Source organism: Haliotis asinina, chromosome 7, assembly GCF_037392515.1.
Source record: "Haliotis asinina isolate JCU_RB_2024 chromosome 7, JCU_Hal_asi_v2, whole genome shotgun sequence".
Lineage (NCBI taxonomy): Eukaryota > Metazoa > Mollusca > Gastropoda > Lepetellida > Haliotidae > Haliotis > Haliotis asinina.
The window spans coordinates 32,190,986-32,218,005 of NC_090286.1; the positions used below are offsets into that span (position 1 = coordinate 32,190,986).

General features: G+C 38.8%; 2 protein-coding genes across 3 annotated transcripts; one reads left to right on the forward strand and one right to left on the reverse strand.

Moving 5' to 3' along the window:
- The first annotated feature begins 168 nt into the window (after nucleotides 1-168).
- On the forward strand, nucleotides 169-11,147 carry LOC137291647 (very-long-chain enoyl-CoA reductase-like). The gene is made up of 12 exons (XM_067823063.1): nucleotides 169-244; nucleotides 694-744; nucleotides 2,202-2,253; nucleotides 2,996-3,040; nucleotides 3,842-3,945; nucleotides 4,626-4,738; nucleotides 5,092-5,197; nucleotides 5,996-6,068; nucleotides 6,801-6,844; nucleotides 8,374-8,431; nucleotides 9,324-9,458; nucleotides 10,635-11,147. The coding sequence occupies exons 1-12, from the start codon at nucleotides 233-235 to the stop codon at nucleotides 10,760-10,762; spliced, it is 921 nt and encodes a 306-aa protein (XP_067679164.1). The 5' UTR covers nucleotides 169-232; the 3' UTR covers nucleotides 10,763-11,147.
- Nucleotides 11,148-13,301: 2,154 nt separating this feature from the next.
- LOC137291608 (cilia- and flagella-associated protein 57-like) lies at nucleotides 13,302-26,984 on the reverse strand. Of its 2 annotated transcripts, XM_067822997.1 has the most exons (21): nucleotides 26,892-26,984; nucleotides 26,556-26,607; nucleotides 25,940-26,437; nucleotides 24,977-25,224; nucleotides 24,593-24,755; nucleotides 24,259-24,411; nucleotides 22,955-23,094; nucleotides 22,450-22,615; nucleotides 21,147-21,473; nucleotides 20,567-20,740; nucleotides 19,913-20,074; nucleotides 19,003-19,158; nucleotides 18,590-18,683; nucleotides 18,255-18,445; nucleotides 17,953-18,126; nucleotides 17,556-17,714; nucleotides 17,255-17,398; nucleotides 17,007-17,123; nucleotides 16,117-16,248; nucleotides 15,242-15,385; nucleotides 13,302-14,268 (listed from the first exon to the last, which is right to left on the reverse strand). In XM_067822997.1, the coding sequence occupies exons 3-21, from the start codon at nucleotides 26,408-26,410 to the stop codon at nucleotides 13,954-13,956; spliced, it is 3,630 nt and encodes a 1,209-aa protein (XP_067679098.1). In that variant the 5' UTR covers nucleotides 26,411-26,437; nucleotides 26,556-26,607; nucleotides 26,892-26,984; the 3' UTR covers nucleotides 13,302-13,953. The 2 variants fall into 2 exon arrangements, with proteins under 2 accessions (XP_067679098.1, XP_067679097.1); XM_067822996.1 differs by lacking the exon at nucleotides 26,556-26,607.
- Between the last annotated feature and the right edge of the window lie 36 nt (nucleotides 26,985-27,020).

A 27,020-nucleotide genomic window follows, 5' to 3' on the forward strand; every position in this document is an offset into this window, starting at 1 on the left:
TAATAATATTAATATCCAGTCTGTCATAAAAGTGAAGTATGTTCTGTAATAGAGAGTTCAGCATTTCTTTTTTTAAAACTTTATTGAAATTGCACAGTGAATAAAATGATCAATATAGAACCGATAATTGATAATTTAACACACGTGTGCTGAACGCTGGAAGCGCCGTGTACTAAGGGGCAGGTAACTCTAAAACACGATCATTCGACCGGTGTGGGCTGTTACTATCAACATGGTGTACGAGGTGGGCATGTTTAGATGTGTTTTGTGCCAATAATAGACGAAGCTTAGTCCTAACAATGTTGTATCTCTTCTTTGAAACGGTTTATGTTATTTTCCAGAGGATGAAATGAAATTAAATACGGTATCTTTAATGTATATCGGGTTTTATCTTACTGACTCAAAGTGCAAAGTTCATTATCAGTAATATCACAATCATACATTGATTTGCTCCTACGACTGACAATGTATGTATTCCTATGAATCTCCAGTCGCTGATCAGTGTAGATGTTTGACAACGACATGACGGCAACTTTTAAACGAAAACTACTACCTCATCCCCACGCTGACCGTATTCTAGCCGAGAGCCGCGATGCAGTCGTAGGCTATACAGTCAAGACATGACCCTGCTGGAATATTGCTAAAGCGGCGTAAAACCTTTCTCAGTCATTCATTTTAAAATTGTGATTTCAGATCCGGGTTACCGATGCCAAGACATCAAATGTCTTAGCAACAATTGCTACGGTAAGTTGAAATGTTAGAGTTAGCCAGGCCGGAATGTCCTGGGTTTCAGTCCCACTTCTTCCCAGGTTTTTATCCATGGTTTATCAACATTGGTTACTGGGACGACCCTCTTGGCTTAGTGGATGGAGCATCTGTCCAAAGGACAGAACATCCATGGTTCTATCCCATTCCATGTCATACCCTAAAGCATTAAAAATTGCAGGTTTTTGTTACATTAGACCACCAGATGCTTGGGAATAAGGGGTGATAAGACAAGGAATGGCTGGTTTGGAGTCTTTATTAATATTATGTGTCGGAATAAGAATAAGTGTTATACTGTGATTTAGGTGCCTGTATAAATCTTAAACTGCAAGCTTGTTTTATGTTAAACAATGAGTGGGATATATATTTTAAACTGAAATTGTGGTATATATGTCAAACTGTGAGTGGGGCATTTATGTCAAACTCCAAGTTGGATATGTATGTTCTACTGCCTTAGGGTATATGTGTTACACTGAGAGTGGGCAAGTAGGGTATATATATGTTATACTGTGTGTGAGTGGGGTATGCATGTTAAACAACCAGATGGTTATATATGATATGCTAAGAGTAGGATATCCATATGTAAACAATGAGTGGGTTATGTTAGTTAAACTGTGATTAAAATATATATCTTAAACTGTAAGTGGGGTATTTATGTTAACCTGCGTGTGGGGTAGATATGTTATACTGTGAGTAGTGTATGTACATTAAGTTAAAGTACTAGTACATTAAGATACTAGTACAAGTAGTACATATATATGTTATACTGCAAGTAAGTTGCATATATATTAAGCTGTGACTGGGTGATATTATTAATCCATTTTGCCATATTAGTAACACATATATCCGTATTATTAATCCATATTGCCATATTAGTAACACATATTGCCATATTAGTAACACATATTGCAATAATATTAATGCATACTTCCATATTAGTAAGACATACTGCCATAATATTAATGCATATTGCCATATTAGTAACACATATTGCCATAATATTAATGCATATTGCCATATTAGTAACACATATTGCCATAATATTAATGCATATTGCCACATTTACCCCATTGTTATGTCCATGGTTACCTTTGTTACACAGGCTGAAAAGAATTGCTGGCGCAAATGACGGCAACATTTAATACTGTGTGTTTATTTTTCTAAAGAGACTTGGCCTGTTTCATAATTACGAGTTTACTTGAAATTAGTGCGGGTTGTGTTTGGGGCAGTAGGGTAACCTAGTGGTTAAAGCTTTTTGCTTGTCACACCGAAAGCCCAGTTTGGATTCCCCACATGGGCACAATATGTGAAGCCAATTTCTGGTGTCCCTCGCAGATATAGCAGGAATATTGTTAAAAGCGACTCAAAACAGTACTCACTCAGGTTATGTTTTTGTAATGTAATTATGAACATGAAACTGTTTGTATATTATCCAGCTCTCTCCGACTTCCACTATTGCTGATGTGAAGAGAGCCTTTGAGAGAATCAGTAAGTACAGGTCATCAGATGCTTTATGGTGTTTTCCTGCGATACCCATGTAATTCTATTCCATTTTGTATCATAGCTGAATCGTAGCGCCATAAGTAAAATAATCTGGCAAAACTGCATGCAGAAAGTTACAAAAGAAATAGAGATTGGTACTGGATAAAAAGTGGTTTAGTTGATGCCACCATTCAACCTGTCATCATTAGTGTACAATCTGAGAAGAGTGAAAATGAATCAGGAATTTCCCCTCAGATTCCACTCCGGAAGATTTTTGATACAACACCTAAATTGACATCCTAAACTGCTTCCCAACCATGAGGATGGTCCTGTAATGGTCTACCTTACCCTTGTAAAACTTCACAGAAAGTCAAAACTAAATAATTATAGTTTGTTGAGTAACTTTTCTATTTTGGAGACAAATGTTATGAAACTTGGTTTTCAAATTTGGTTTGATGTTTTCATTATATTTTGCATACAAATTTGTGTTTGATGGTGAACCGTTTTGGATTCGTTGTGATTCATCTGTATCATTTTGACCCAAACAGACTATAGTTGTGTGCAATGAAGGTTTTGATAAACAATTATAACCTGGACATTATGTTATGAGAAAAAAGTGTTAATTATCCTCTGTAAGTTGCACATTGCACGTTTAACCTTGTTTCCATTCCTTAGGTATTATCATATCTCTTCCTGTTTCAGTATTTAGTACATCATCGGAAAACTAGAACTGTTTTTTCTTTAACAGGATCAAAGTATTACCCGGAACGGCAGTCATTTCGTACTGAACCGCGTGAGTAGTGCATTACTGTGGTTGATAAAATAATCAAGACTTGATCTCTTGAAGAATGTGGTTGTAAAATCTTTGTTCACAGTTTCTGCATATGCTATTGTGTGATGTGAAAGTGTTGGACATGAATAAATATTGCTTTCATTTCTTGTATGAATGACTACCAAAGGGCTCCAGATAATTTTTCAACATGAGGAGTATGTATGCTGTATTTTTTCAATATAAGAATACTAGGAAAAGTTGAGTACTGAATGGAAGTTAACGGCGTGTAAGTAATCTTGTGTTTTGTTTCATATTTGCACCATAACATTGTTACTCTTGTGTAAACAGGTCAATAAACAATAAAGCAATACTTTTTCTGATAAATACATCTGTAAATGATTCTAAGACCATAGACCATTGCTGTGGTGCGTAACTGCTATATTTCTGATGTTTATCCTACCGTATCATGCATATTTTTTTATACACCCTTATCTGGAGCCCTGTTACCATATTTTTTATGGTAAATGAATGTTATGTTTAGTTTAGTGAGCAATCATGATACAGCTATAAGTGTAACAACACCCTTGGAGATTCAGGGTATAATTTATCTTCAGTGACCCATGCTTGTCATAAAAGGCAATTTACAGGATTGGGTTGTCAGACTTGCTGACTTGGTTGACACCTGCAATCATTTCCCAGTTGTGTTGATTGATGTTCATGCTGTTGACCTGATTATTCACAGCTCACCACCAAATAGCTGGATTATTGCTGAATGCGGCATAAAACAACAAACAAACTTGAGTGGAACTGTTTTCATTCCAGGGGGCAAATCATTAAAAGATGACCAAACTCTGGAGAGTCTTGGCATGAAAAGCAGTGGAGAACTATTCTTCAAAGACTTAGGGCCTCAAGTAGGCTGGACTACCGTAAGTGAATGAGAAAACATTTTATCACATTGTGTGAGGTTGCCTGTTTCACAGATATGAGTGGAGACCCTTTTTTTTGAAGGACTGGTCTTGTCTTTCTTTTCATAGATGTGCCTTTGCCTTAGGAGTGAACAGATTGTCTTCTGTATGAGGCAGTTTGTATGGTCTTTCTATCTAGGATAAATTGTATAGATTTTGCCCAATGAAGTTCATTCTATTTTTAAGACTAGGCCATTTGACGACAGTCTTAGTGATCTTTGGTGTGTAGAGGTGTTTCTAGTACCTCAAATTTAAGGTGAGAGAGGCAGTGGGGACTGTTTTTCAATCTTTAGTTCATCATGCCAAATACATGGGTTTGATTCCTAACATGCCTACTATGTGTGATGCCCATTTCTGGTGTCCCCTGCCCTGATATTGCTGGAATATTGCTCCAAGTGGCATAAGACTAAACCCACTCGCTCACTCAAGAACTTATTTAAATGGGAATTCTACGATCTCAAGGGTTGCTTCTTGTTTCCATGCAATGATTGGTTGAACAATGAGGATATGAAAATTGGAAACAGTTTGACACATTGTGTGACCTTCCTGATTCTTTGTCAGCAGATCCTGCCCTTGTTCTTGTAAACTCCTGGTTTATGTTGTCCAAACTTGATGTTCACTCATGTCAGTATTTTATCCAGGTATTTTTGACAGAGTATGCTGGACCACTTGCTATCTACCTCGGGTTCTACTCACGACCTGCTATCATCTATGGAGCTGAGGCTGCACTACAACCAAAGGCATTTGTTGTGGAGTAAGTGCAGTTATGAAGTAGCACACATCATGCTTACATCTGTGGTGGGGTAGGCTGGCAGTAAAGGTATTCGCTCATCACTCCACGACCCAATTTCAAATCCCCACATGTGTACTCTGTGTCAAGCCCATTTCTGGTGTCCCCAATTGTGATATTGGTGTAATATTTCTAAAAGCGGTGTAAAAAAGTCACTCATTCACATGAAATTAGACATTGCAAAATCATATAGGGGATTTGCTGTGCACAGAATTGCATCACAATCAGCCATGCATGTGTGAAAGAGAGCGAGTGCTTCAGCTTTCAAATTAGTGATCCAGCCTGTCTGAGACGTCTGCTTGTTTATGTATTTACAGTATTGCTGCAGCTTGTTGGACATTCCATTATGCCAAGCGGCTCTTTGAGACAGTCTTTGTGCACAGGTTCTCACATGCCACCATGCCCATCTTTAACATCTTCAAGGTGAGTCATGTGTTTCTGTACAGATATGGACTGCAAATTTTGACAGGGAAGTAAGTGTTTTAGGGATCAAGTTTGAGAATTAACCACAAAATACCAGTCCCCTTGAACATAAATGAAAATTATGTTTACTTTAGTGAATAAACATGGTACAGCAATATGTGTAACACTCTTAGAGATCCAAATTATAATTGGTCTTGAGTAACCCGTTTTTGTCACAAGACGCGACTAAAGGGATAGGGTGGTCAGACTCGCTGACTTGGTTGACACATGTCATCATATCCATATTATGCAGATCTATGTTCATGCTATTGATCACAGAATTCTCTGGTCCAGACTTGATTATTTAAACACTGCCTCCATTTAGCTGAAATATTGCTGAGTGTGGTGTTAAACATCAAGCACAAAATACCCAATGACAGAAATTATTTATCAGGGCCAGAGCTGTAGTGTTCCAGACTCACCATCTTTAGACAGACACATACAAACTTGTTAAACTGAAGAGTTTTATGACATTTACCTATATATTATTTATCATTTATCATTTATGATGACTGAGTGTTACAAGATTGAAAATTTGTAAAGGTCAGAGAATCATAATCGCAAAAGGTGATTCTTGAAATAAAACGTTTGAGAGTATTTTTTATTTTCTGAAGTTGAGAACTATGGCTTTATAACTAGTTCTGCTAAATTTGCTTATCAGCAAGAGTGGTTTGCAAAAAACAAGAAATTATTTGGAAAATTCATGTATTAGCTTTTTTTATTAACTTGTATTTGTGACTTTTGTGATATGCTTTTCAGAATTCCATGTACTACTGGGGCTTTGCAGTGTTTGTTGCTTACTTCGTGAACCACCCTCTCTACACACCTGCAGGTCAGTGAATAAATAACTAGGGACTGGTAAAATTAAAATAAAAGTCACTATATTTATCAAACATTTTGCATCAGGATCTTATATTCATTGCTTCATGTGACATGTTAAGATCTGGGATAGACCAATGCTTACCCCAAAAAGTGACTATGCTTGTCGTAAGAAGCTACTAACAGGATTGGTTGGTCAGGCTCGCTGACTTTGTTGACTCATGTCATCAGCTCAGTTGCGCAGATCGATGCTCATGCTGTTGATCAGTGGATTGTCTGGTCCAGACTCGATTATTTATAGACCCCTGCAATATTGCTGAGTGTAGCTTAAAACAAAACACACTCACTCGTTATTTTATTCTCTCATAAGATTATACACATTTTGATGAATTAGTGATTGCCGTAATCATTTTAATAAGTCCATGGCTGTGTTATGCCTTCCTTCAACAATATCTAAACCAATCTGTGAGAAGTTATTATGTTATTGTATGCCTTGTAACAAGCAGTGCATACTAAATTAATAAGGAAGAAGGATTCGCTTGATCAGCATTTGGGCAAACTTTTCAAGCTCACTCACTGACATACAGAGTTTTTTAGTACATTATGGTCACAAAATTGAAATGCAAACCCAGTTCCTTCATTTCATTGTAGTCAATGCGTCATGGTTTTAGAAACATCTAATGAAGGAGGGGTGTTTTTTAAATTCACTGAGTTGTATTTTTTTGCTTTTCTCTGTATTTCCCAGCATTTGGAAACCTGCAGATCTATGGATCACTCGCAGCATTTGTCGTAAGTATTTTATACTGAAGGAGTGATGGGGTAGCCTAGTGGTTAAAGCATTTGCTTATCACACCAAAGACCCAGGTTCGATTTCCCACGTATGTACAATGCACGAAGCTCATTTCTGGTGTTCTCGTCTGTGAATTTTGATGGATTATTGTTAAAAGTGCATAAAACTAAATTTATTCATTTAAAGTTTTAATAAAAGGCGGACCCAGTGTTGAGACTATGCCTTTGTTCCGAACTAAACATGATATTGGTAGAAATGTCTGACAGTATTGTTATGGGTTATTGAAAACAAAAATGTTGTCACCAATATTACTCTGAAGAACAACAATATTATTCTGAACAAAATGCTTTTAGAACATCGCTTCGGTAGGCTTCAGAATGATGAAAAACATTGCATCTGACTTTCACTTTATCAGTTGTTTCATTGCATCTTAATCTTTTAGAGTCTGAATGTTATTGGCCATCATTCTAGGTTGACTGCCATGTTTCTGGATGTAACACCATTAAGACTTGTTTGATTTCAGGTCAGTTTGGCAAGAACTCAAAGAAATATTGAACCAAATGCAATCCAAGTCCTGGCTAAAGCACAGTTAGTCATTAAAAGTGTTTGGATAGTGCGATCTCTCTACAATAATCGTATCAGTTGTAAGGATAAATCTATGATGCGTTTCACCAACAAAATATGAAATGACACTGACGGATATTTGTGTTGCTTCATGTGGACACAAAATGTTTAAAAACACTGCATTGAAGAAATGCAAGTGCAACCTTAGTAAATATAATGCAATAAATATTGTTATTGTTCACGGTATTCGGGCAAAAGACTCTTATGTGAGTTAGTTTTATTTCACATGCCCTTGTAATAAGTTCAACCAAAGAAAGTTTGTGTTTCTAAATATCTTTTATTTGGTAACTTTTGGTTTCAGATTTCATGACCTGTAAAGGTCCTGGGGTAAAATAGGCCTTCAGCAACCCATGCTTGCCATAAAAGGCGACTATGCATGTTGTAAAATTCGACTTTTGTGATTGGGCAGTGGTTCCCAAGTGCACAGATCGGTGCTCATGTCGTTGATCACTGGTCCAGACTCAATTATTTATCGACCATATAGCTGGAATATTGCTGAGTGCGGTGTAAAACTCAATTCACTCACTCACTCGGATTTTTTTCGTGATCGTGAATGATTATGTCTCAGAAAAAACAATTATGTTCCTATCAAAACAGTTTATTAACCTGTAAATTAAGTAAATACATTTAGCTGAAAACTTCAAACACTCAAATCTAAAGGGGCCCACATGAAATTAACCTGGTTGTGTACTTGGACCCTCCTATCACACATTTTGGGCCCCCCAAATTTAAGCAGGTGGGGCATTGGCCCATCAAAGACATGTTCTAGGTTCATCCCTGCAGTTGGCAAAAATGTCATTTCTGTTATGCTGAACAATAAAGTATGATCTGATGACGGAGGACAATAGAGTATGATCTGATGATGGAGAACCTGTCTGTACAGATTTCTTGTTTTATTCTTCAGTTTGCTGAGCTGGGCAACCTGTCAATCCACCTTGCCCTCAGGAACCTCCGTCCTGCAGGTTAGTGTTTGTCACGGTAGCTTAACTCCCTTAGCTGTGCCAGTATCCCCCTCATCACAAGGGGGACGTGGGTTGATGTACCCTCAATGTACCATCGATGACCCTCTGAGCCTGAAATTCAATGTCAATTTTGAATTGTTTGAGGCACAAGTACATATCTTTTGTAGCCATTGCTAGATTTTACAGATGACAAGACAAACGGATTTAGAGTTATCACCCTTCCATAGATTTGCTTTCACAAAACATTGGAAATTTCCGTACATCATACGTGACTCAATGTTATTCAAGATAGAGAATTTCTACCATTAAGTACCAAAATGAGTTCGGCATTCCCAGAGGAGTACATAGAAAATGTTACTCGCTTGTGAGTGGTACATTGAAAATAACAGAAGAGTGCTCAGCCAGTCAGAAAACAACATTTACGTGTGAGGCAAGATAATGCAGTGTATGCCATATTTCCTCTAATAAGTGCCCAGGTGCTTATTTTTTCAATGCACCTCCAGACCTGGCGTGTATTAGATACCCAGCGCTTATTAAAATACCGGTACCCTGTATTTTTAAAAATAGGGATACTGATTGACCACTGATATATGACAGGAAGTTATGATTTAAAGGAAGATTCCTAAATGTGTTTTTTTCTAGACCAAAGGAGAATACAAAAAAAGTTCTGTACCCGTCACTTAATAGAGGCTCGGTACTTATTTCTTAAAGCACTGCTTTATCCGCGGTGCTTATTAGTGGCCCGGCACTTAATGGAGACCTGGCACTTAATAGAGACTTGTCGCTTAATTGAGGAAATACTGTAGTTATGATAGCTGGTAAAGCTGTTATCGATTTATGACATGGGACCTTGTCTCGCTGTTAAAAGTTTGAATGTGCATTCTTATTCCAGGGTCCAAAGTGAGAAGGATTCCGTATCCATCAGCCAATCCATTTACATGGTTGTTTACCCTTGTGTCATGTCCCAATTACACTTATGAGGCGTTGGCCTGGGTCAGCTTTACTGTCATGACCCAGTGTTTGCCAGGTAGGTGATACACTCACTGACATACCATTGTGTAGGGTTTCTCCTCTTGACATAGTGTTTCTCCTCATGACATAGTGTTTCTCCTCTTGACACAGTGTTTCTGCTCATGCCATAGTGTTTCTCTTCTTGACACAGTGTTTCTCCTCATGACATAGTGTTTCTCCTCATGATGTGTTTCTCCTTGTTTCTCCTCTTGACATAGCATTTCTTCGCTTGGCATAGTGTTTCTCCCCATGCCATATTTCTCCTCATGTCATAGTGTTTCTCCTCATGACATAGTGTCTGCTCTCTTGGCTGCAATACTTTCTATTTAGAAGAAGTAGCGAGATGACCTGTCTGTGCTCAGTGTCTTGTCATTCAGCTCTCAATAATGTGTGATAATTAGAAAACTTAAATCTATATAATGCCCTTACCCAAAGGTAAAGTAAGATGTGTAACAATCAAGCGATCAGGCTTGGTTGACACCTACTATTGTCTCCCAATCGCGTGGAACGATGCTCATGATGTTGATGCCTAGATTGTCTGGTCCAGGCTCTGTCATTCACATACATCAGCCATATAGCTGGAATATTGCTGAGTGTGGCATTTCACAAACAAACAGTTACATCTTCCCAGTCCACAGGCAGAGATATCAGGACCTGATTTCTCTAAACAAACTTGAGTCTGAGTTGTAACTTGAGATAGAGTTTTTACTCAAATTTGAGTAAGCGCAGCAAATGCATTTCACAACATGAACTGAAATCAATATATCACTCCAGCATACTTTACAATTATAGAGGACATCACTTATCCTTCATATCATGGAATGATTTATGTAGCTTTCTAACAACGGATAAAATGAGCAGGCGCCATTTCCTCAAAACAAACTTTAGTTACAGCTCAAATTTTGAAACTGAGTTCGGTAATTTGAAACAGTTGAATTTTTAACTCGACTGCATTTTTAGAATCAAAAGCCCAAACAACTTAAGTACTCATCCCATCAAACTCAAATTATTTGGGACAATGTACTTCTGATATGTCAACTGCTGTTTTAATTTATGTAACCAGTCAATGTGAAGTGTAAATGAAATGTTCACTAATGCTAACCATAGATAATTATGGAAGATAACATCACCGATATTCATGCTGCTGAGTGATAGTCATGTATGACAATACAGGAGTGTTTTGTAATTTCAGTGGGTCTGTTCACCCTGGCTGGCTTCGGCCAAATGACAGCGTGGGCATTTGGCAAACATCGAAATTATCGTAAGGAGTTCAAGGACTATCCAAGGGGCAGAAAACCCATTCTCCCCTTCCTTCTGTAGATCAACAGCTCAACTTTCATTGCACATTTATCACAAGCATATGTTATCACTAACAAGGATCAAGGGCTGGAGTCAGTCCTTTCTGGATATCTGTACAGACTTCTCTGCAAAATTATAATATTTCTCTGTATAACACTTCTTATGATGTTTTGTTAATGTTAGATATACATCTTAATAACAGAATGTAGTGTTGAATTTTTATGTCTTGAGAGTGTGATGTTAGAGCATATCTTTGTTTATGTCGATCAACAGATGTGGCGAGATTTCTAGATGAAATCAGGCCTTGTCCATGTTTGTTTCATTTTAGAAGTGTCATAATCCTGACTTCATTTTTACTTTGTATATTTTGTGTTGTGAAATAAAATCCCTCTGTCTTTGGCACAAATTCTCTTGTCTTTTGGGGCCCTATGAAGACTGTGATGTAGGTAAAATGTTGTTATAACCTTTGACCCTGTGGTGAAAAGGTCCCTGGCAATCTGAGCTCATCATGCCAGTCACCAGTCTGTCTGAACCAGACTTGATTATTTTCAGATGTCTGTGTGAATACTTGACAATATACTGCCGTGTTTAACAACAAACACACCTTAATCAACTATTAGATGTATTGAAATTGGATTTTAAGATTTTACTTAGATATATCCTTGTTTTATGGGTTTTCAGACGCTAAAGACATCCCTTCTTTGAAAGGCATTTGCTCGATAACAGTGTTAGTACATACACCAAAACACCGCACCCATTGCAATAATGAAGTTGACTATCCATAGAACTTGGTCTCCCTTCACTAAAAACATCCATTGTTTTCTCAGTTATTGCAAGAACAATTGTGACATGTTACTTATAAAAGCCAACTTTTTGGCCATTCCAAACTCCATGGTCTGACCATATGACAGCACCCGTGAAGGTCCCGGGGTAGAATAGGCCTTCAGCAACCCATGCTTGCCAAAAAGGGCGACTATGCTTGTCATAAGAGACAACTAATGTGATCGGGTGGTCAGACTTGCTGACGCAGATCGATGCTCATGTTGTTGATCACTGGTTCCTCGTGCTTTAACTAAAGCGTCCCAGTGCTTTAATGATATATTAGTTCAGGGCAAAAGTGTGCTTTATTACACTATACATGGTGGTAGAGCGAACTGTATTTCTTAAACTATGTGACAGCCAGAGGTGGCCATCCCAAACCCTATGATCTGACTAAATGATATGCCGATTACTATATTTGTCAAACAAAGCCTGGAACAATAACACTGGATCTGAGCACTGTAGCATATGTGGGTGACATTTAGAAAAGAGTAATAATTCCATACCCGGAACACAATTGGGGCCATTAACTCTGTTACATTCACTGCATTTTGATATAAGTTTATGAAAATAGATGTTATTAGGGCTTGTCAGCACCAGTCTGGCAATATGTGGCTTTGAAATATTAAGTGTTACACTTAATATATTTTTACCAGTAGGTACTTCTTGAGCTGTGCCATTTAACTGTGGCATAGAACTTTCACATGTTTTTATTGGTCAGGACCCTCTCAAAGCTCAGCTTTGGAACTTTTTGCACTGACGTTAAAGACTTTGATGCTGTCTGTCATTTGGATCGGGGGGGTGTAGGGTAGCCTAGTGGTTAAAGTGTGAGCAAAAGACCCAGGTTCAGTTCCTCACACAAATACATTGTGTCAAGCCCATTTCTGGTGTGCTCCCCTCTGTCATGTTGCTAGTATATTGCTAGAAGTGGCTTAGAAATAAAATAACTCACTCACTCACTCACTCATTAGGATCACATGATGCTCAGTTATCTAAAAATGTAATCCAACTATATATATGTACTTGATATAATGGTGCTGTTCAAGATGTATGTACCCTATTCTCCATTGGAGACCAGGGCATTGTTCCTCAAAGCTATCATAGTGCTATGGCAGTTGTAACTCTATGTTAAAGTATGGGAGTTACTGTCACAGCGCTATGGTAGCTTTGTGGAATGGGGCCTTGGTAAGGACAGATCCCCCAGCAACCTACACCAGTCTCTAGAGGCAGTTTAGTTTATTGGGTAGTTGGATGGTCAGCTTCAACACCAGCCACATAAGGCAGATAAGTTCACTGGGTGACCTGTGAGGATCTGGGGTAGATTAAGTCTTCAGCAACCCATTTTTGCCACAAAAGGTAACTATGTTTGTTGTAAAGGGCAAGTAATGGGATTGTCTGGTCCAGACTCGATTATGTACAGACCGCCACTATGTAGCTGGAATATTGCTGAATGTGGCAAAAAATTACACTCACTCGTTTATTGGGTGGTTGGATGGTCAGATTCAGCAACTTGATACACTGCATGTCATTATACCTCGAAAGTGTGGATAGTTGTTCACAATATCAACCACTGGATTGTCCGACTCAAATTCGTTTAGCTGGAATCCTGCTGGATGTAGCTTTAAATAAAGTCACACACACAACTCTGTAGCAACTCTGAGGACTTTGCATGGGATGAAAATCTTCTTGTTTGAAAAACAAAACAAGGATTTTTTATGTTAACAAGACTATAATGACTACATGACTATTCAATGCTTTATTTCACAATGCTGATGTGTATCATAAATGTGTATAACTTGTCAGTAATACATCATTCAAAGTGAATGTACATGGACGGACAACTTCATATATGTAAATTCCTATTTCAATACTTTTCATAAAACAAATGTTTCAGAAGTTTTGGGAAAAACACTGCTAATATATAAACCACCAGCTTGTGACCAAAACACATACTTCAATATGTTTAATACATTCATTTCATGGCAGGAAATGGGATACTGACACCAATGAATCACAAATATAAATACTATATCACAGCCATTGTTTACCTTCATGTAAAAATCCTTACAGACTCCAATAAAATGGTGGAGAAATATTTTTCAATAAGAAAGTTGCAGATGTTGGATTTGTACCAGTTTATCAATGCAAACAGGAGACCTTGACACAGGTAATAAATCAAAAAGAACAAAACAGAATAAAACAATTAAAAACTGTCCAAAATATTCAACTGACTTCATTGTATATATTTGTTTCTGTAAAGATGTGAAATTCACATTTTATTTGTCACAAAACAATATTTTCATTGAAACGATAAAGATACTTTGGTTGCTACATGTATTTACAACTGTTATGATATGTTACATTTAAAATATCACAGCCTTTTCAATATTTTATCACACAGCCCCTGTTATTGGTTGTAATTTGGTGCCTGATGGCGGTCGTGATCCCATTTCAATTTCACTCATTTCATTTCTTAATCGCTTGATCTCAAATCTCTGCATTTCGATAATCTTCATTTTTTCTTCCAGATCTGTCACCATGAGTGCACTAGGGTTTTTGGCAGTGATCTGGGCAAGGGTAGCAGTATCTGCCTTCTTGTTGTTTTTGCTGTGAAGGCCAAGAGCTGCTTCAAGGTCGTGGATGCTTGTGCGCGCTATCTTCAGCTCTCGCCTCAAGTCATTGATTTCTTTGATGAGGGACACATTTTCCTGAAAAGAAATCACAGATGCAAGGATCCATTGAAATTGCGGAAGGTGCAGACTGATGAAATTGACTGAATGTTGTTTAACGCAGCAACATTGTGGAAATATCACTGTGGAATGCGAGAGACCATGAGCAGCAACTGATATGAGAAATACACAGACCACACACACTATACTGAATCCTTGTGACCCGCAAAGAACTGAGTTAGAATTGGTATTCACCAACCCATGATTGTTCTGTGAGGTGACTAATGGGACTGGCTGGTCAGATGCGGCTTGGCTAACACAAGTCATCATTTCCCAATTATGTATGTCGATGCTCATGCTGTTGATCACTGGATCATCAGGTCCAGACTTGATTATTTCATACTGCTGCCATATAGCTTGGATAATGCTCAGTGCAGTGTTAAACAATAACCAACCAACAGAATCTTTGTTTTGTTTGGTCAGTCTGTGCTACGCTCATAGGGTACTACCTGGGAGCCTACTCCTGAAATCTGCCACAAAGATGGCTGTGTTTCAGCAGCCAATAGCATGGAACTTCAGGTAAGAGTCATACTCTTATGTGAATAGTGTTTTATACACCTTTGAACAATTTTTCAGTTATATGTGTCCTGTACTGAATGTGGAATCCCCTGGTGTTGCAGGGTAGAGACATTTGCCACTTAGGATGAAGTCACAAGCACAAGTTTGGTACTGACAGACCATGGATTATAATAGAAACCAAAGTGGAATTTGATCCTTCAGCCTAAATAGGCAAGTAGCAACTCTGCAGATTTAAATACTTAAGGGCATACTCAATCACAAATGGCTTCAATTTGAAAATGGGAAAAATGGAAAACAGATGCATCCTACTCAACCAATGAGTTGTGTTGCCTTTGTTGCCTCTGCAACCTGTGCCATCTTCGAAGAGTTCCAAACAAACTATGATGGTTGTAAGGCAAAATTCTGTGCAAGTATTTAAGATATTTGTACGTACCTGCATGATCCTGACATTGTCTGCTTTGTGGATCTCGGAATCCTTCTCCAGCTTCTTGCGGAGTGAGGCAACGGATCTCTCCAGGTGCTCTCTCTGTCTGCTGTACTCCTTCTGGATGTCCGCATCCACACTGGCCGACTCCGTCTATACAGGATGGACAAACAACATTAGATAGGGGCTTTACTCTTACCACTGGCATGACGCCATCTCAAACATTGTTGTTTTATTACACAGATGATGCAATCTGTAATAACTGCACAACTGTGATAAATATCTGTCTTTATTATCCATGCATTGCCTGTATCTTTAACTAGACCCTGACATGAAGTATAATTCAAAAGTATAATGGCTTTTCTCTAAAGTCCTCTGGGGAGCTCAGCTATTGTATAAGTCCCCAAACTACGTAGTTATTGGCACTACATGGTGTTGGATGGATACTGAGTAGGGACAAGGGCCAAGATTTTCCAAGCTCTTTTAGCGATATAATAGTCGTAAGTGCCAACAATATCTTACAACTATTAGCAGTTAGAGGGCTTCGAAAATGTAGGCCCTGGTACTCACAGGAATACCTGGGCCCAGGGTTAGTCACATGACACACTGTCTAATGATATTCCCTTTGACTATGGCGCCTCTACATGTTACTAAAGTTTCCATTTCTTTCTGAAGATGCAATTATTCCATTTGACTTCCATATGTTTGAATAAATATAAAACTATTGTTAATGCCAGCTTATGCATGATAAGATTGTTTTATGCATGTATCTACCTACATTTTGTAATGTCTGTAAAACAATTTCCAATATACAGAGGGGAGTACAGTTTGGTGGGTCCCAGTCGTAACCTCTCTGGCACATGATATGTAGTACATGTACTCACAATGTCTTCCTGGACGTGTTTCTGGTATAGGGCCTTGATGCTCTCCTTCAGCATCTTGGGGTCCTGGATGTAGCCCACACAGTTGTGGAGGTCGGTCTTGAAGCGGCGAACGATGGCCTCAACATCACGCACCTAGTACAACAAACAAGCTTTCTTCAAATATACTTCTATTGTGCCATTTTGAATACCACAGCCATGACATCCCATTTACAAGCTTCAGATGAGAATGTTGACAAATATCTTCAAATCAAATGTGTCTCTTTTTAGCAATAAAGCCTTTCAATAATTGTAGTGTGTCTGTTTTACCCAATACCATTACTTTACTATACTATCTCCCAGCTAATCAGCTTCATATCAACTTAACACTCAAGATACGACATCCTATTTCTTGCCTCATCACTCAGTGCACCACATATATTCCTTCCCACAGCCTTAAGCCAGGGCATGCTCTGCCTACCCATATACTTCCAAAACTCATCCCTAAGTTCCCCCATAGAATACCATCCCTCACCTCACCCCTCATTAGGCACCACAAATCCTAGCGGCCCTCACCCCACTCTCATGGCACAGAAATCCTTCCAGCCCTCACACCACCCTTAGGGGCACCATATACCCTTCCAACCTCACCCCATCCATCAAGGCACCACAAATCTTTCCCACCATCACCCCACCAATCAAGGCACCACAAATCCATCCAACTCTCACCCCACCCTCAATGCACCACAAATCCATCCAACCCTCACCCCACCCATCAAGGCACCATAACTCCGTCCAACCCTCACCCCACCCTCAAGGCACAAAAATCCTTCCAAAACTGACCCCACCCTTAATGTACCTCAAATCCTTCTGACCCTCGCCCCAATCTTAAGGCACTACCGCATCCCTCATACCTTCTGTCTCTCCTGGTGCATCTCTTTGTCTGTGGCCTTCAGCTTCTGTCTCAGCTCAGTGATATTCAGTTCCAGTTGCGTGTTCTGCTTGTGGAACCTCTCCAGCTCACTCTCCATCTGGGAGAAGAATATGAGCCTGTTATCCCAGTAACAAGACGCGTAATACCCAAGTATGAATAACATTTTAAGTTTCTGTCTCAGGTTAAGATGAAGAACTACCAAGAGATGAAATTTTCTTCATCACCCACCTCCTGGATCTGTTCCTTCATGTTCTTGATGTCATTTTCTCGGGGCTCAATCTGCTTCTTCAGCTCCTTGATCTTGTAGTCCAGAACAAACTTGAACTTCTCCAACTCTTGGTTCTTCTTCTTTAGATCATATATACGCTTTTCCTACAACACACACAGATACAGGAAACAGATTAAAGTTAGTTTTAAAATCTTTTCTCCTTCAATAGTTTCTGTCACTGAGTTTGACCGAGCAGTCATTATTGATCACAGTGTTCCATTTTCAAGAAGAGTCACAGACACAGAAGACACAGAGACTGACCTTATCCTGAATGGTGTCGTCTCTCTCCTGGATCTCCTTTTTCAGGCCCTGGATGTCCTTCTCCAGGTTGCGGATGATGTTGTTCAGCTTGTTGGTCTCTGCCTGGAACTTCTTGATCTCTTCCTTGTGGTCGTCAATCTCCTTCTGCAGGCTGGTGAACTAAACAGATAAACACATTTATTCATTCATTGGATAATTTTCCCTTACAGATGAACTCTATCAGCTCTGTATTTACAGGCTGTTGCTATATGGAAGATATTGCACAAAGCTGTGATTAGAATCATTTAAATCATAATGTGCCATCTCCATCCATTTCATAAATTTCAAATTCTGATGTCTCCTAACTTGATGATATGCATGCATACAAATTTGAATTCAGAAAACGATGGTTGCTTACCTTCTTCTTCATGATGCCTGACTCTCCCTTGAGCTTCATGTTAGCCTCCTTCTCATCCCGCAGCTTTCTCTCATACTTGTTCTTCATGTCAAGAATCTCTCTGTCAGCATCCTCCTCAATCTGACGCTTGGTCTCCTCATACTCACGACTCAGCTGGCGAGACTCATCATTGGCCTATTCAATCAATCATGAATGCTGTTCATTAAAAACACCTCATAATCAGCACATTAATAGCATTACCAAACAGGCAAAACAGTATCTCAAATCCCAAAACACTGTTCTCTATGTGCTCTGTGACTGACCTGTTCCAGCTTGTTGGTGGCCTCCTGTAGCTTTGTCTCATAGTACTCGGTCAACTCCTCCAAAGCATGCTCCTTGCTCTCCTCCATCTCCTGTAGCTGCCGCTCATAGTCCTCCTGCATCTTCATCATCTTGGCCTGCTGTTCCTGGAACTTCTCATACTCAAGCATTAGCTTCTGGTTGTTGGCAGACTCTGCAGCAACAGAGAGGGACTAAATGTTAAAAATACCACAAAACCGGTTGTGCGTGGATGTTTTGAAGATAATGGAGGTCATTCAAGAAACACCATTGAAACTATTTGATCAGTGATATGAAACTGACGAAATTCTACACTCACCAAGATCCTGCAACTCCTTTGCATGTTTCTCCATCAGCTCGGACATCTCCTCTTCATGCTTGGCCTCCTCTTTATCCTTGTCTGTTTTCAAAACCTGCACAGCAAAATCCCATGTTGAACAACAGTCTCTGATCAGTATTATTAAACAATTTATTAGTTGTAAATAAACATTCTAATTAAGTCCTGTAGGTTAAGTTATATTATACCCCTCAACTGATTTTTTTAAATAAACTGTTGGTCCCAAGGACAAAACTTTCAAGGTCAGTTGCATCATTCCTTCTGTTCTAAATGTTCAAGGTTGCATAACTGAGGAAATGGACGGAGTGGGTTTCCTCAGTATATCTGTAAGAAGTCTGAGAAGTAGATTCATTTCTCATCAGAAGTGCTGGAGGAGATGCCCTTGACTCACTGACCTGGTTCTTGGTTTTTAGTGACTCCATCTCCTGGATGAATTTCTCTGTCAGTTCCTTCATCTTCTCATTATAGTTCATGTCCTTCAGACGGAGCTGATACTCGTTCTCCATCTTCAGCTCCTCCACACGTGTCTTCAGCTCACTCATGTTGGAGTTCTGGAAACAATAACAACAATGCTCTAAAACAAAGACAACCTGAAACTGCTATTGTGTACATGCAGTCAAAAGTATACTGAACAGCAAAAGAAACGCAATCCTGGCTTTTTGTCATGTGTTTAAATAGACGATATAAACATGAACGTTCACTTTTATGAAATTTCATTTTTTTAAAATTGCATTTCTTTTGCTGTTCAGTATATGATAGAAATCTTAAAACATGAGTATGATACAAATCTTAAACACAAACACAACCCAAGCATTCTACCCTGTTGTTGATGTTGTTGGTAAGATAAGTATCATTATATTGGGTGAACAGGGGTAGCTGATGTCTATTGATACCATGTTGTGGCATTACAGAAACATTACTTCTTCTTTACAAGTTCTTCCATATGTTTTTTCTTACCATCATGATAACTGGCATTTTTTATATGCCATTAAAAAAAGTGTGGATATTCCATTATGCGAGCATATGACACTAGCCAATTCACATGCATATGACAAAAATTAATATATATCCACACAGATGAAACATTTCCAAAGGAATGGAATAAATGGTAACATTTTATCTTAATTTCTCTTCATTATCTCTTTTCCTCCTTGACTTCATCATTTGACTATTTTATCAGTCTTGCAAATCCAGTATCCCTGATTTTTTTAAATGGTATACTTATTATTCCAAGCCATGCCTCCAATGATATTTAACACTGGGAGATACACAGGCATTGCAATGATTTTGACATAGAAGCTTCACCTTCTCCTCAAGGTCACTCTTTGTGATGAGAATCTCTTCGGCCCAGCCCACTTCTTTGTCTCTCTTGAGGCCCCGCCCTTCTTTGTCCTGGATCTTCCATAGGATGATGGTAGCATCCTCTGACACTGTGATCAGGAACTGGTCATCAAATGTGATCTTCATCTGAAAAAGCATCAATGATTGTGAACAATCACACCCACAATATATGCTGCTCAGTTTCCATGCATGCCCACCTGTCAGTATGGAGCCCAAACTAGAATGCACAGAATACAATGTCCACTATTTCAACAAACATTCACAAAACCATTACCCAAGGGTAGTTTACAAGCTTAACAAGAGTCTGGAGCCTGAATCTTAATACAGTCTCTTCCAGTGAAGTTGTACAGCTGGCAGTAATCCTTATAGTAACACAAAAGGGTACTGAAATGATTTAAAAGTGAATCAGGCAAGTAAGTAAACATTTTAATGTATCATCATATATATTTTACAATAATCTGTGGTTTCTAAAAAGGACATCATACGAAGCCAAATGTGAAGAGACATTAGCTTTATTATTATTTATTATTTGCAGTCTCATCACTACCACATAGCGGGAATAATTCTGAGTGAGGTGTTATACAACCAGCCAACCAACCAAACTAAGGTTACGCCTACCTTGGTGATAGCGGCACTGTGACCTTGGTGTTCTTGCCACTCCCCTGGAATGGTAAGTGGGAACTTCATCGACCACAACGTTCCCCGCTGAGTACCGGTGAACAGCATCCGGCCAGAGTGAGACAGGGCAACATTCGTCATGGTCATTTCACCAGATGGGACTTCACGGAGAATCTAATCAGAAATATCTCATTTTGAAACTCTACAGAAACATGACAAACAAAATTGAAAATAACGTAGAACATACAAAACCATTTGGGAAACTCCTTGAGGACTTGTTGGAAGAAATGCTGTTAGCAACTTTTTGGGATTAAGCAGTACTTGAAAAGAGTGATGAATGGCTACCTTTAAAGGAAGACAAGACTCAGGTAAATATCAAATTTGTTTTAAATCATTTTAAACCTGTTATCAACTTTTACAATAATTCACATCATTCTACCAGTAAATAATCATTTTGTTTCTTGAATTCTAACCTTTGCTAAGGGATAGAGCTGTTGAGAACAGTTACATACAGGTTTGAGTAATTATTGCACTGACTAAATGTTCAAAGTGAGAATGTCTCTGAAGAAAATGTACTCACAGAAGAATCAGCTATCTCTTTGAGGCTTTTGTCTGATCCTACAGCAAATGTTGTCTTGCCATCATTGTTGACAGCTACGCCTGTGTAACTGCATGACTTGAGGACGCTCTCGGCCAGACGCTTGCCGCTGTAGGGATCCCATTCATATACAGCACCGTCCATGCCACAGGAGACGATCTTAGCATCATCGAAACTCCACACAATGGACCGCACTTTGCCGTTATGACCCTTCAGGTTGGAAACATTCTCGAACGTTGTGGTAGAGTAAATCTGAATGACGTTGCCATGGACAGCAGCAAACAAATGGCCGCCATTGCTGAATGCACACTGAAGAAAAAGTAGTTTCACCCATGATGAATGAAAATAGGCATTAAAAGAAAAGAGTTTAAAGCAAGTTTACTGGAGAGAGGAAAACAAGTGAAATACAGTGTTTTTATGATCTGTACAGACAGTGTGCAAAATAGTTACTGGTCTGCTAGCCTGTGGTTAGTAACTATCCAGTTGGGCCAGTAAATCTCCACAATCACTTGCCCGACTGGCTAGTGAAGTTTCATGGGATCATTTTGTTAATATATCATTCTCTCCAAACCCGTCTCTACATCCCAATGTTGGAGCAGTGAAGTATTCTGCAGGCAAGTAACTTTCAGTCATAGCTTTCTGAATGGCTTGCAAAATTTGGCAATTATTTTGAACACTGAGACAGTCTGATGTTAATACAGTCAATGAGCTTTAAGTGAATGAAATTTGAAGCCTCATTTAACCTGAAGCATACTGAAGGAATTTTATGAAAGGATATTGATGTTGGTATGATAATTATCATTAGTATAAGTATTATCCAGTCACTGTAGCACTAAGATGATGGTAATTCTCATGCTTTAACTAATATTTAGGGCAGCCGTACTATTCAATCACACTGTGAAACACAACCTGGGAATTAGATCTATGTAATGACAAGGAATGTTTCTTCTTATTTCTTCTTCATATTCTGAATTTTGGGTTTCAAATTAAGAAGGTATAGTCTAACAAACTAGGACACAAATAGCAAGGTCAAGACTAAAACCCATTTAACTCATCCATGTTTGTCAATGTCAGGTTCATTTAAGTGACTTAAGAGGGAGTCAAGTGTTAGAATTGGTCTTCAACAACCAATGCTTGTCGTAAAAGACAACCAATGGGATAGGATGGTCAGATTTGCTGTCTTGGTTGACACATCATCGAATCCCATTTGTGTAGACTGATGTTCATGCTGACTGGACTGTCACAACAAATGTGATCAGTCTATAGTCTCATGAGACAGACCCACCTCTCTACATCCTCTGACAGTGAACTCCTTGAACGTCCTGATGTCATCGATGAGAAGGTTCATGAGACGAAGCTTGTCACTGAAGCCAACCAGGATGTATAGGCCCGATGGGTGCAGTGCAATGCTGAATGCCTCCTCCGCAAACTCTTTGTACAGCTCCAGGTTACTGTAAAGATGAGGACCAGACTGATGATTTAGAATTTATTCATATAATCATCGCCTCAATTGGTTTTTATGCATCTACCTGGAGCATTATTAAAAAGATAAAGGCAGAATTCATCAGCCTAATTACAGTTTCAATTTTCTGACGATGAAAGCAACAATTTTGTACATTTTCAAAACCTGTCCAGATTAAATAGTACTGATTTTAAAAGTTACTTCCATTTGTATAAAAAAGCAAATCCACTGAGCCAAATGTCTTTCCCTCTTCAAATGCAACACAGTAGTGGTGCACTGATGAAGAAAACTTGATCAGATGCTCATTTAACAATTCTGTATGACTGACCATGTCTCGTAGTTCCAGATTCGGACGGATCTGTCAAGGGAGGCGGTGGCAATAAGGGGTTTCCTTATACAGACATCCAGTCCCATGATCTGGCTGTAGTGGAAGCTCTGGGCCAGCACCTCAAATGTTGCTTGGTCTCCCTGGGTAACAAAAATCAGCGTGTCAACCACGTTTCCTCACAATCTGATGGCACAAACTAAAGTACTGGGAGTTTCATGTCATTAAGCTTGTTATGTGATACTTTTGTTTCACATGGAAACTTTGTCTCAAAGCCCTTTAGATCAAATCATTCATAGATCTACGTTGTTGGAGACAAGCAAGTTCCATTGTAAGACTATAGACGCTGGTATTACCAAGAATTTGTAGGAATCATATGCCATGTAGAACAAATCACTTTGGATATAGTCCTAAATAGAAAAGGATCTGAAACTGTAAAAGGGAACCAATGTAGACTAAGCTGCCCATCTGTCTGCTTGGACGATGAAGAAGAGAGTGACAAGAACATGCCAGTGTTCAGGTCATATGGGACACCTTGATGGGAGAAGGGAGGTAACCCACTGGGTGAGTGATTTTTCTTCAGGGAGCAAAGGGATTCAAGTTTACACATAATTGTTCAAAAGGAGCGGGAGATAAGCATACAGCATGAGTCAGGATAAGGAACGATTTTCAACTAAATGAAGCATAATCAACAGCTGAGTACTGTACTTTATGCTGATTACAGGTACTCTTTCAAACATGGAAATCAATCCTAGTGTGAATTAGACAATTGTATTGTACAATACAGTATTACAAAGACACAAGGATAAATTTTAGCAAACGAGTACAGCAGAAAACAAATTAAGATATAAGTTTGTCAGAATAAAGAACATGTAAACATGAATAATTTCAATTTCATACTGAAATATGTATCATCAATCATATTTTGAATACTCAAAATGAAGTCAATTAAAGTGGATCATAGGGCACTACAATTTTTCATATACATCACAACAAGCAACCCATGCTTTTGAAAAGAGTCAGCGAATGGCACTGGGTGGTCATACTTGCTGATTTGGTTGACAAATCATACATAAAAAGTCATCATACTAAAAAAATGGTAGACTGATGCTTATGCTGTCAGTCACAAGATTGTTAGGTCCAGACTCAATTATTCACAGACCACTGGCATATAGGTGGGATAATGCTGAGTGCTGTGTTAAACGACAAACATGCTTAATTTCAGTCTAAAGGATCTGAATAAACAGTATTTCAGAAAGTGTACACAAAGCTGAAGGCAGGGTACAATATAATGACAAGTGAGTTACCTTGCCGAGATCAGCACTTGAGAGGGTGAGGTAGTACAGCTGGCTGAGATCTGTACTAGCCACAAGTGTCTCCTCAGATGGACTAACGGTCAGACATTTGATGATCTGTTGCTGTGACTTTGTAGGGTCGGAGCTGTTAGGGTCAGCCGGAATCTGAAAAATTCCCATGGTATAAATGTAAACAATGTAACATATACACAGTAAATATTCTATCTGTTCAACAAGCAGTGATTCCTCTCATGTGTTTATATAAATTAATCTTTCAAGTTACTGTTGGAAATACTCAAGCTTCAACAAAACTGTCTGAAGTAAATGTAGAGATAGAAATTGATACCTTGATGTCCCTGGTCTTCTTGAAGAAATCCTTGTCATCAGTCTTTTCGAAAAGATGAACAAGGCCAGGTCCACAAGCACAAGCATAACCCTTGGAGTAGGCCACAATGGCAGAGATCTGAGGTGGGCCACTTGGCTGGCTGCCATCATCTAGACTATCTTTCCTGTAAAAAGTCAAAGATGTCATTGGTTGACAAAATTATTTACAGGCCACCACCATACTGCTGTGAGTGAGACATTAAACAACAAACAAACAAATCTTGGATTAATGCAAAATCAAGAGTGAGTAAGTGCATAAACTCTTTCCATAAACAAGATAAAGATCAAGGCTTTCCACATTTAAGGTGATACTAAAACAGGTAGAATGATGTTGGGTTGAACTTACTTTTCCTCCTTAAGAGCTCCAGCATTGAACTCATTCTTCAGTTCTCCAGCCTCAAACAACAGGAGTCGGCCGGTGTCAGTGCCAACCACCACCCTCTCTTCTGACACCCAGGCATGACACAGGAAGTTCTGGGGTTCCATCTTCTGGAAGGGGAAGGGCTTGAGGTTGCCCTCACTGTAGCGAAAATGACGGAAGATTCCATTGCCAATGACACACAGCTGTGTGTTGTCTTGAGGGTTGAAGCTCACCTGATCAACAGTAAAATTGCCTTGGTTATAAACCCTTCTTGTGTTATACTTGATCACATATTGGCATCAATTAATTCTTCTATTTGCACACTTAGTAAGTTTACATATAAACCCTTTACATATAAATAGAGGATGCTAAAAAAATTTCTGTGTAATGTCATTTTTATTAAATTTATTCATTTTTTTTATCAAATGATATTAAATCTTTAATATATCACAGAAGTGAGTTTAGCACGTAATATTATTCTGTGTCTTACTCTCCAACATAAACTGATAGAAACTGCGAACAGTGTGATGACTCTCATCTTTCCATGAGTCAAGCAAGGTCAAATATATGTACCATTGTGACAGAGGTATCAGCATTGTGACATCATTACTGTAAACCATTATCACGTCATACGTCCACAGTATCACAAGATGTTATTTCACAATGTCTAATAACATTGTATATATATATTAAACAGTGATATCTTCAACGGATGAGAAATAATGCTGCATGCTTAATTCACAAAACAGTACTGTACTGTACATGACTGTCATGTCAAGTGGATTCAGTAACAGTTTCATTCATGAAGAATACCAATATATTGATAGTTAGTTTTCCAAAAGAGTTATGCACAAACAAGTATACCGTATTCAATGTAATACATATCTATGCATTGATTTAATAACGAGAAACCTGCACTTATATTCACGAGGTATTAAAAAGTCTCACCTGGTACACATCAGCTGTATTTTGTGGATTGGATGTTTTAGCTGTGGCCATCACTTTAGACTTCTCCCATGTCCAGTACAACAGAGTCCAGTCAGGCTTCCCACCTTGAGCTACCAGGTACTTGGAATCAGGAGAGAATGCCAAACTGACATACTCCCCAGACTGAACATCTGGAGATGTCAGTACCTTTTTCTTCCTCAGAGAATGGAGATCATATATTGTGATGGTTGGTTTCTCTCCCTTTTCTGCAATCGCAACATACCTTCTGTTTGGGCTGACAGCAAGAGCTGTCATTCCCTCGGACTTGTCTGTTCCCGGAATGAATTTCTGTACCTTTTGGTCCGTGTTGTACAGGATACAGTTGGATCCAGAGGGATATACAATAGTCTGCTCATCATGGTAGCATATGTTTCCTGTCACACCTGGCTTCAAGCCAAAGATGTGTCTAGCCTGTGCGATGGCTATCGACATTTTGGATGTTTATGGGTTTTTTCAAAGCTGTAACAAAACCAAAACACAAGCTGTACTTCATCATTTCATGAATAATTAGTTTGTATTGAAAAAATATTTGCAAATTACAGCAACATGATGAAGAGTTATGCACAAGCTTACATACCCAGTTCCAAGTTGGTGAACAGCTATCCTTTTACTGCAATCTACCCTTTAACCTAAATAGGCAAAGGTACATAAGTGATATTGGTCTGAAAATATCAGTCATTATGCATCTAATTTCAAACATGTAAACCCTAAATCCGGGAAACAGTTACTGGCTAGTGTCTCAAGTTTAAACGCGGTTCAACAATAAATATATGTGGCTAAGGTGCTACAAACTACTACATGCTACAAACGAAACACATATCAAATGAGAAATATAAACTGTTTCATCGATGACAGTATTCTCTGTGAGAGCAAATGGTATTCTTTGTGTTATTTTCTTAAACGCAACACCTACCGCTATGGTTATCTTGTTAAAATCCCAAAACAACCAACTGCAGTTGAAGAACTGCATCAACAATCGTTGACATCCGTTGCCACGAGTAACTGCGCAGTGCTTCATAGCGCACCGGAAATGTATGGATAT

Bases quoted from the DNA above. Each gene is read 5' to 3' on its own strand.
- LOC137291647 (XM_067823063.1), top strand. The intron at 745-2,201 runs GTAAGTTGAAAT...TATATTATCCAG, and splicing joins TCTTAGCAACAATTGCTACG to CTCTCTCCGACTTCCACTAT. The intron at 4,739-5,091 runs GTAAGTGCAGTT...ATGTATTTACAG, and splicing joins CCAAAGGCATTTGTTGTGGA to TATTGCTGCAGCTTGTTGGA.
- LOC137291608 (XM_067822996.1), bottom strand. From the start codon at position 26,410: ATGTCGATAGCCATCGCACAGGCTAGACACATCTTTGGCTTGAAGCCA. The intron at 20,075-20,566 runs GTAGGCGTAACC...ATGCTTTTTCAG, and splicing joins ACAGTGCCGCTATCACCAAG to ATGAAGATCACATTTGATGA. The intron at 17,124-17,254 runs GTGGGTGATGAA...TTCTTCTCCCAG, and splicing joins TGAAGGAACAGATCCAGGAG to ATGGAGAGTGAGCTGGAGAG.